A 10,405-nucleotide genomic window follows, 5' to 3' on the forward strand; every position below is an offset into this window, starting at 1 on the left:
TGCATTAGCCACCTTTGCTCAGAATCATTTTGCTTCTAAGTGTGGCTGCTGACCCTGGACCCTTAGGTCCAGGTTCGGATCGGAAAGAGGCTTCTCAGTGTAGGATGCAGGAAAGCAACGGATAGACGAGAGTACTTTTATATCACTAGCCTACTTAGAAAAAAGGCGAACCGTCTGGAGCTTTAAAGATAAAGTTGCAAATCCTACAGAAGACTGCAGTTGGTGCGTCGGTCTGTCCATCTGAGGGTGGTTCGGACTGGTCATTTCATGTTCCATGTGTAGGCACGTCATAAAGGCATCCCAGAATATGCTGAGCACCTTCGAATCCCTGGCTGTAACTACATTTTTGGAGAATCCTTGCAACGTCTGGACATAAAATTAGGTAACTGGATGCCTCCTTCAACTGTGATAAGGCTGGACACAAGTAGTCATATGGGCATCTTTGCTAAGTCTGTCCACAGCGACGCACATGCTTTCCTTGCCATTGACCTCTGCCAGTCCACAAAAACAAATTCATAGTCAGGACACTCTAAATTTTTTCAACAGGTCCATATGGCGTTGCAAAAGCTTGGTTGTAAAGAAACATGTGGCTTCAGATGCTACTTATCTGGGCATGATGGTGTGTACTGCTCTGCCTTGGGACGCATCCCAGGCCACCAGATGGACTGCAAGAGCTTTTGTAGTGTAATGTGAAGTCCAGCATGACCCAGAATGCGACGATGATGTGCTCTGCAGCGAGGCGAAGTCAGAATGCACAAATTAGGGATCGCTTCTCTGATTTGAACTACAGTAGGCGATTTTTCCGCGTGGTAATGCTTCACTATATCTCCCTCCTATATTTTGGCATAACTAACTGATGCATGGATGTCAGAAGCATTCGACGCACGCAATCTCGATAGGAACCGTGAAGCGTTACATAATAGGAACCGCTGGAGCGTTGCGAGAGCACGTCGGCGACCGCGCTAGTGATGCCCCAAATATTCTGGCGTTTAGTCGTTCTACGGGAGGCAGTCACACCAGCGAACAATGCTAAGACGATCAAAAGTGAGAAATATTTGCAAAAGGTTGTAAACTCGGATGGTTAGCCCGGCCTGTAAAGTAACGCCCAAGTAAGTAGTGCTCCGCATTTTCTCCTCGTACCACACCACATGGAGTTCCCTTTTGTCGCACTGGATAGCCCTGCATGCTTTCGCAGAAGGGCTGAGAATGAAGTAATACTTTGATGGTTTGGAGAGCCGGTAGCTTGCTTGGAGAGAAATGCACACACTACTTCACGAGCATCTGCCGATAGGACTAAGTGCTTTCATAGTTGGGCAGCATGAGTCCAGGAGGAGTTGTGAGGCAGCTGATAGGCGTCCTCACTGCGGCGTCGGTATCATCTATCCAGATTACAGCTTGTAGTTTCTGAAGTAGTTCACTCAAAGAAAAGGCGATCCTAGCAAATTCATGAACGGAAAGTTTTCATGCCTGCTCCGTGTCAAGTTGGGGGACTGCATGTTATTGAGTAGAAGGGCGGCGTACGCACCAGACCATATCCCAGCTCCCCCGCTAGGGGCGGTTGACACAACCCCAACATCAACACTTTATAAATCTCGATTTGGCTCTTCCTTCACAGGCAAAGGCGCAGGAGATGTGCTCAGCTGCTTCTGAAACTCCAAGCAGTTCACCATTTGTGGAAGCCACATCAATCGGCTGTTTGAACGGTGAATCGCTTTCAGTCTGCGAACACCTGATGTGGCACCTCGGCTACACCTGAGATGAATCATTGATGAAGCAAGATTTCTTCTACTATGTTTTGGCTTGTGCTAATCAGAGTTCCACATATTCCTCGATAATCAGACCGCTTGGTAGGGTCCCCTGCCTTCGCAACCTCAATTCATCGAAACCCTGCTCTTGAGGTGATCTTGGCAGAAGCCAATGACCAAAAGCTTATGCAAGGGCTCGAACTGTAGTGATTTTTGCAGACAGGCGGCCTTCTCTGAAAAAGTAGAGCCACTGTTGGAGTGCTTCGCACACCAGTAATCAGGCCGCAAGAAGCACTCCATCCTCTTCATCTGGGGGCTGCACTGCGAGGTACATCCCAACCAGATGATGAAATCTTTGCACATCCGGCCTTCCTGACTTGCCGCACTTTTCAGGTCTGCGTAGTCTCATCGACGCATTCATGAACACAACTCATGCCTTTCTATAGACTGTAGAGCTACGACGCTGACATGAGCTTGCGAACTGGTATCTGCCACTCCAGCGAACGCTTTGACATCGACCGCTTCAATTGCCAAAGGGTCTATCCTCTAGACTGTTGCTAGCGAAAATCAGATTATTAAAATACTGAATAATTTGATCGAAGCCAGACATACGTTCTACAGAAACCTCAAATACCACTGCTTTTAGAGCTTGTGGATAGGGGGTAATGGCCACATTGAGTCATGCGGTGCTATTAACTGCATGCCTCCAGATTGGTTCTCCATAGGGAGACACTTAGCTCTAGATTTCATAAAGGGAATAGAAAGTACTTGAGTTTTTTTTGCTAAGGCAGCTCCCTCCTTCCCCTGCAAGCATCCCTGGGTGTCACAATGTGGGGGGATAGGGACGGATACGGTGAGTTCAAATGCGCCCCGTGGAGCTTCGAGCAATCAGAGCCAGATGCACCTAACATTCAGCGCATACGCGTCCAAAAATCTCGCCTTTATGTGTCGGGCTTAGCTAGTATGCAGGAGTACGCTATAAGAAAATCCAATCCAAGTTACCACTCATTGACTAACTTTCATTTAAACAGCTCACATTGCATATAGCAAGAAACGCTGAGGAGGAGGGCAGGGAAAGGAAGCAGCTATCGTAGAACAGTACTCAGTAACATTCTATCTAGCTTTGAATGGAACTATGAGCTAATTTTCTCCGCAGTACAACTTCAGATGAAGTGCTACATTTGGACTAATTTGAGAATCTTGTTAAGTGCACTCTGGAAGCCCGTGAAAAGAATCAAGCCGCGGTAGAAGATAGTGATACCACTCGCTGAGACATGCCAAAGATCTTGGCTACATCAAGTGAATTGGGGTTCGTGTCTCGGGTTAGCCTGGACAGAGCGGAGAAGGACCATCCTTCAAAGCGCAGAAAGCCCAGATACCCGTAGCACATATCTACATATGTGGCACGCACAAGCAATAAAGAATTGTGCGAATCGTACTTGAACTGTTCTTAACACTATCGAATGGTACCAAAGTTGCTCCAGAAAACCTTGACGAAGTCGCAGCTTGTTGCAGGGTGCTGCCCCCCACATCTTCGTGTTGCCGAGATTAATTCTAAGCTAATTGTTTATGCACGAAGCGTGATTTAGGAATCTGAGACAAAACAGTGTAACTATGCCACTCTTCCGGTATGAACTGACTTTGGCAAACAGGCGGTTGCAGAATGCAAGCAGCCCAGAATTTTGCAATGTGTGCGCCGTTGAGCGGGCAATTTACCAGCTTGAGCCTCATTGACCGTCCCTGATACGGTTAGCAAACCCGGAAAACGCGCGATTGCACAATATGAAGCATCTTGAAAAACAGTAGGCTTTGAAATGTGGACAGGAGCCAACTACCAGATGAGACCTCCTCCTTCGGGGATCTATTTTGCTGCTTCCCCTTCCTTTTGAGCCCTTTCTTGCAATTCCCTACTGCACTATTAAGACGACCCGGGAAGAGCCATCCCTGAGCTTTTTGTTTTGTTTTTTTGTTTCGCATTACTTCAAGCCCTAGCGGAAGCACGTGGATTCACAGCTATAGGATCGCACCAGGCGTCCTGAAAGCAGCCTCCTCAGCAGAGGCGTTTTCACACAATAGAACCCAAAACACGTTTTTTATATGAGTAATAGGTTCATGACAAGGGCCTGGCTGTCCCGTTTTCCGGTCTGTCTTCCTTGTTTTCCTTTTTTTTGACTGCTGGTATTCTTCCGCTGACCGCCAGGAAGTGAAGGCTTCTTCTCTCACTGGCTAGTGCTGGCCCTTTGAGCCCTCCGGATAGGGCTTTGGGATAAGTCTTTCCTGCAGTATGACTCTTCAACGCAGGCAAGTAACCATTTCTAAAAGTAAGATGGGTTCCAGCGAGATACGGCAATCGGTGGTAGCCGGCATCCATGGCTGTCTCCTGCTGATTATGATCCTGGTACTTCTTCAGCCATTGCACTACAGCTATGCTGAAGAAGGCTCTTCTTCGAAGTCAACCATCAATGTCCCCGCTGGAACCCCCACTGTGCCTTTCAAGAAGCCTTCCATCAAGTTCCCTTGGGGGCGCCTTCGCGTCAAGCATAAAAGCGCATCTGGGCAGGCTTTGGTGCAGCATTTAGCACCGCAAGAGGATAAAGCCGCTTCTCCTCCTTCTGGGCCGCCTACAAAGGCACTAGCAGATGCAATCGGGGAGGCTGTTCATCAGCAGGACACACCCGTGGGGGTGTCGCCAGCTACCCTCCCAGCTCAGCAGAGTGGAGGTGAGTCTGGAACTAGGGGTGCCACGCATCATGTGGCTGAGGACAAAGCATCCCTCAACGTGTGGGAGCAGGTTTGGGAACCCTTAACGATTATAGCGCCGCATAAGAAGCTGTTTTCCGTGGCCTTGTCTGCCGAGGATCCAATCCTTGTAGACCACACTCACAGACCGCATTTGCCCGGTCTTCATCTAGGGCCAGAGGAGGTAAAAGAACTCAACAATCAACTCAGCAAGGAGTTGTGCCCCATTCAGCTTCCGGAGTTTGCGCAATCGCCTCTCGTGGCGTCCAACTTAGAGGATAAATCAGCCCGAATGCATGAAGGAAGCAAGGAGAAACAGCGGTACGTTGTTCCAATGGCCCAGCGTCAAGCATCGAGCTGGTGGCATAAAGATAGGCCTTTTATACTTCCGTCCCAGCAGACATGGGCTTCTTCGGCCTCCCCAACAGTGCCTCCTGCATCTGATACAAAGGATCCATCAGGCATGAACATGCTCGATGTGATGGAGATATTCGATATGTCAGGTTTCGGTGTATCTGCCCTCTTTCATCCTGAAGCTTTTGAGGAGCATTTGCATTGTGAGGGCTTCTACCCCCCTCTGTTCCTCCGTAGCAAACCCCTCAGCCCGTGGGCAGCCGCCTGTTCATTCAAGCACTTCTCTGCCTTTGCAGAGAAAGTTGCAAAGTTGGCAACGGCGCACGCAAGCACAGCTAACTCTTCAGGTGTACCTCAAGCTAAGCGTGTGCTCTCAACGCCTGCCTTTCTACAGCACGCCCCATCAACCGTAGACCCCCCATCTTCCGATTCTGGATATACAGAGGAAGTGCCTCTCAGTATCTCTCTCCTCAGTGCCCTAGAAGCAGCTGGGCCGAGCGAAGGAAGCAATAGGAAACTGGAAAACACAGAGGGAGGGAAACCTTCGGAGCTTTTGGGCGAGGACTATGTGGAAGCCCCCGAGGACTCGGAAGCTTCTGTCCCTGTGCTCGTAAATAGTGGGCCGGTGAACAATGAGTTTACCTCTAGGTGGTGGCACGGATTGCTTACTTCCCCTGTGGGGCCCTTTGCAGATAGACGCAATGTGGCAGGTTTCCTCCTTCGTAAGTCACTTCCAACGTTGCTAGAGGTCTTCGGTCTCCCCCTTCTAGAGGTCCCAGGGACTGGGGAAGCCCTCTTTGGTCATGCTTATTCCTCATCTAGGCACATGTGATTATTCCGGAGGCTCGGTTGGGCATACATCATATATTGTGTGTCCGAAAGGAGTGGTTTGATGGGGCTTTTGGGATGCTCGTGCAGCGTGAGCGCAGTTGTTTGCGTTGACGCAGAGGTGAAGGGCTCAATCTGGCACGAGGTGATGGACGCGGCAGAGCTTGCAGTTCCGGTCGTGGCGCTTACTACCCTGCAGAAAAAGAGGGGGACAGAGCCGGTCATGTTCGCCCTGAGCTCCGCCCGTAGGCGTTTCCACCACTTTATAGTTTCCAACGTGTTTGCGCGTGCACATTGCACGCTCAGGCTCAGCTGCGGCAGTGTGTCCACCTGTATCGGTGCTTCCTGTCATCCGGTCAACTCATATTTCCACTGTGTCTGCTCGCCGTGGCACCTAGTGTGGCTGATGAAGTCGGCTTGGGACTACATCCTGTCGTGTTCCCCTCTGCCTTGGTGTCCATCTATGGGGTTAACAATGTGCGCCTCTATTTTTATGCTCGTCAACGGGTCAACTCGAATATGGGTGTGCGGCGGGGTTTTCGTCTTTGCACTTTTGTGGTACTTTGATTCTCAGCTAGGGTGACTCATAGCGTTCTGCCTCGCTGCGTTCATAGCGTCGTCTTGATCGGGCCATTCGGGGTGCTTTGTTGGCAACCTCTTGTCTGCTTGTGTTTGTAAAATGCTTCTACCTCCTAGGAATGAGTGCTCTTTTCGTATAGTTCAATAATTCCCGTTATCCGGTAGAGGTTTCTTCATCTGCTCACTCCCTGATTCTCTTTATGCCTCGGTTTCCTGCTGGGTTGTTGTGGCGGGGGAAGGAGACATGGCTGCTTCTTCGTGCGTTTCGTCATGTGCTCTCAGTCCTCAACTGCCGTGCCCATTTGCCGTACCGACAGGTGGGAAATCTTGGCATGCAGACCGTTCCTTTCGAGGCCCAGTTGGAAAGCCCTTTGGTGGATTTCTTTAATCGCCACAGGGCCTCGGTGGATCTCCCCTTGGAGATGACTGCACCCCAGAAGATTTTTGTGGACGGGAGGCATTACGCTGGAGAACCGAAGAAACGCCGGATCAACCGGGTGTACTTCCGTAGCGTACTTGTGCTGTGGCAATTCGCCTTTCACGCATATCGAATTTCTGATCAATTTGAAGACTACGCGAGGCTTTCTCTTCCTAAGTTGCTTTTCAAACACTGGGTTCCGACCTACGTGGGCACCGCCCTGCTCACTCACAACGGTAAGGAGGTACAACCAGGGGTAGACAGAGGGATAGACTGCAGGCCAGAAGCTACAGAAGCAGAAACTATGGGGTAGCAAAGAAGCACGAAAGGCTCGAAGCCAGAGACTCGCAGAGTTGCTCCCCACAGCGGAGGCCTTCTGTTGCTTTGCAATTTTGAAAAAGATTGTAGAGTGTGACTTTGATTGTGTGCGTGTGCTTACCCGCTGGGGGCCTTTCCATAGTACCGCTTCGTACAGCTAAAGGAAAGATGACAGTCGAATTGACCAAGACCGCGTCCTCCAGTAAACAGGCCGGAAAGTCCTCACGGGGCTCCGCCCAGAGCAAGCCTGCTAGAAATGCCCTCGACATGCCTGGTAGGGCCTTTGTATTCGACATGAGCACAAGAGAACTATGGAAGCTTCAGGAGGGAAGCGAACGAACGAGGCCCAACACGACATTGAAGCACAATCAACTTCTTGTGGAAGACCGTCGCCTCTACCCTATCACTTCCGATGCCTGTGATAACGACGCCTCCATTCAAGTGCCCCTCCCTATGCCTTTGTTGTACCGCTGGGATTTCGTTCCAGAGAGCACGGCAGAAGAGCACAGATCGCTAGCAGTGGCAACAGAAACAGCCACAGCAGGAAGTGTAGAAGAAACAAAGCCATCAGGCGGCACTTTGGAAGAGCCTGCGTCATCAGGATCTCCCAAGAATGTGGACCAGAGCTTCTTCCCAAGCCCTCTTCCTTCCCGCATCTTGCACCTAGATGATGACGTGGGCATCGGCCCGGCGGATAGGGACCATCGTCAGCCTCAGGAGGGACAAACTTCGGAGATCCCCATACATAGAGCAGACGTCGTCTGGGCCTTCAAGGGAACTGGATCTTCCAAAGTATGCTCTAGGCTTCAGAGGCACTCTGGGTGTAACTGCGAATTTCCATAGAACTCTTCGGGGGACTTGGGGATCAAGGGTTGAACGCTGGCGGGGAGGGGGGAGAGGGGGTAGCAGGTGTGTGGGAGGGTTTATGGGCTTAACTAACTACAGTGGTGTAGAAGACTAGATGAGCTAGGGCTCAAGCGATACCCACGGACATTTCACCTATATATGCGAGTGTTCTAAGGTTTTGTGCTCTGAGCTTGGTTTTCTGTTTCTTCATTTGTTCCTTAGCAATGGACATTTAATACCATGGTATCAGCGATAAAAGACCCCTTCTTTTCCCCCACTGCCCTGGTGCATTCGGGCATGAACTTTTTGTTCCATCAAGTGATAAGGCGCCCGATGACGCGGTTTGTGCACGAGGTCCGGCTGCTGCTAGAGCGGAGAAATGCGTCACAGCATCCGGAGAATCCCCCAAAACCATATGTAGTTGTCTTTACCGGACACTCCCAGGGCGCCGCCTCCGCTGTATATGCCGCGTGGTTCGTTTCAAAACACCTGAGAGCTGAGATCAAGACCGGACAAGTCGTGGTATACTGCATTCCGTTTGCTGCGCCGATGGTGAGTAGGCATATAAAAGGCTGCAAGAAAACCATCAGATATGTTTGTAGGGGCACGCCCTGAAGCAGCATACGCTGCAAATGAATAATTTTTGTCTGGTACAGTCTCAGTGTCTTGGGCTTACAGGCAGTCCAGGCCTACACGCACGGTCTGGCGGTGTGTGTAAGGTTTGAAATTCTTGAGGAGGCTGCTGGTGTTGCTCAAGTGATGCATTTAGTTTGCATCCTTTGTTTCACCGTTGGTTGTCTGCTTTGTTTTTAATGGCCATGAAGGTAGTGCTAGCGTGGTTGCCAATGCCTTTGAAAATACAGGCTCTTTTCAAATTTGCTGTCTGCAGATGGGGGATAAAGCTGCCATAGAGGAGTTTAATCGCCACGGCGCCATCATACAGCATATAGCCTTAGATGTTGACCCCGTTCCGGATTTACGGCATGCGAAAGGAGAACAATACATGGAGAGGGATTACGAGCACACTCTGATGGTGCGTAACCGCCCTCTCCTCTCTCGACTTCACTCTGCGTCTGCTTATATTTCTCTTGGCTTCAAGTACTCTCCTTAGCCTTCTTTCTCTGTGGGCACGTATGCCTTGATGATTCTGTTTCTTTGTACTTTTATTTATGATTCATTTGCCCTCAACTGATGTTGCAGGGGTTAAACTGTATTGTTTGTTCGAAGTGCATTTTCGTGGGTTTACAAGCAAAAGTTTGGCTATACATAATATATCCCAGGTGTATTGCTGGAAAGGCTCTCATAATTTATATGACGTGGTCCATTATTGTTGCCACTCCTAGGGAATGCCTAGTGCCTTATTCAACCTGCAGTGGGAAAGCACCAAAGAAAGAGTCTCATAATTTGTAGCTATACTTAAGCCATATTCTACTTCTTAGTATCCAGCTGACTGTTCTTGTCACTGTGCGCTGCAGATCCCATTGCATTCCTTTGCACGTGCCCATGTGTTTGACCGGGAGACAAAAAAGCTCCTGTTCACTGGGCTGAGTTGGTTGGACTACACGTTCAAGTCTCCAAGTCGGTTGCATAGAATGTTGGGGTTTGCATCCCGTGCATTGGGGTTGCACAAGTTTCTTAGGCTCACAAAGGCAATCACAGTCATGTGGGCCCACTTGCACACCCTCCCCTGCAGTTTTACCATCCTTGCTGACCTCCTTCCTGAGGCTGGGTGGAGCAGCTATTGCAGCAGTGCATTTCTCAAGCATTGGCACGGTCGTCCGTTTGTTGCAAGTCCAGGTAGGTTGTGGCTGGGAAACAGTGGGACTTGGCACATCAAAAGCGAAAGGTGTTCGGCGGCTTCGAGAGTAGACTGCAGTGAGGGGCCATGTGGGCAGAGATCATATCCGTATTCACACAAAAAGCGGGGAGACAGGGTCAATCAGGGTGCAGCGCAGAGATACTGTAGTACAGGAGAACGGCTGAGGGTGGCCAGGGAGGCAGACAGAGTGGCAAAATACTAGAATGCAAACTGCAGCTGGAGGAGGTGTATAGCTAGACTGCTTGGGAGGGGCATCTAGGTTTGAACCCAGTGTTTGTGTGTGTCGGCATCTCTTTTGGCCCTGATGCAGATTTTGACGTCGCGCTGGAGGTTGCATGGCGTCGCTTGGTTCCCGCATTTGCTTCGCGCATCCAGAGGAAGCTGCTTCACTACCCAAATTTCCTTAATGATGCGGCTGATGCGATTGAGAAGTTGTACGACACATCCAGACACGGAGAGCTGTAGCCATACAATGGGATATAGGCAATGCCAGTGTGTCAAGAGCCCTGGTACCGGGGCCCGCTCACAGATGTCCTCTGGTGGGATGCTAGTTTAAAAAGAAGGAAATAGCCGCGCGGAAGCGGATGCGTAGGCGGAGGAGGGAAAGAGCGTGCTACTGGCATGAGCACGGTGGCACGGTATACATTGTGGCGGTGATGGCAATTTTAGACATCCTGTAGATGTATTGTTTGTGCACCAGGCCAGGTGTAGGCGCGATGAAGTTTTATGACAAGTAGATTGGACTGCCTTACCCGGGCC

General features: G+C 50.2%; 1 protein-coding gene across 1 annotated transcript; it reads left to right on the top strand.

Moving 5' to 3' along the window:
* The first annotated feature begins 4,134 nt into the window (after positions 1-4,134).
* On the top strand, positions 4,135-10,111 carry LOC34621316. Its single transcript, XM_026338313.1, has 8 exons — positions 4,135-5,560; positions 5,786-5,911; positions 6,528-6,972; positions 7,074-7,773; positions 8,050-8,379; positions 8,717-8,860; positions 9,303-9,624; positions 9,957-10,111. The coding sequence occupies exons 1-8, from the start codon at positions 4,135-4,137 to the stop codon at positions 10,109-10,111; spliced, it is 3,648 nt and encodes a 1,215-aa protein (XP_026194098.1).
* The last annotated feature ends 294 nt before the right edge of the window (positions 10,112-10,405 follow it).

Source organism: Cyclospora cayetanensis, unplaced genomic scaffold (genome assembly GCF_002999335.1).
Source record: "Cyclospora cayetanensis isolate NF1_C8 unplaced genomic scaffold, CcayRef3 CcayRef3_contig_25, whole genome shotgun sequence".
NCBI lineage: Eukaryota > Apicomplexa > Conoidasida > Eucoccidiorida > Eimeriidae > Cyclospora > Cyclospora cayetanensis.

Coding starts and splice junctions, on each gene's coding strand:
- LOC34621316 (XM_026338313.1), top strand. CDS start 4,135: ATGATCCTGGTACTTCTTCAGCCATTGCACTACAGCTATGCTGAAGAA. Junction 8,861..9,302: donor ATTACGAGCACACTCTGATG/GTGCGTAACCGC, acceptor TGTGCGCTGCAG/ATCCCATTGCATTCCTTTGC. Junction 9,625..9,956: donor TCCGTTTGTTGCAAGTCCAG/GTAGGTTGTGGC, acceptor GCCCTGATGCAG/ATTTTGACGTCGCGCTGGAG.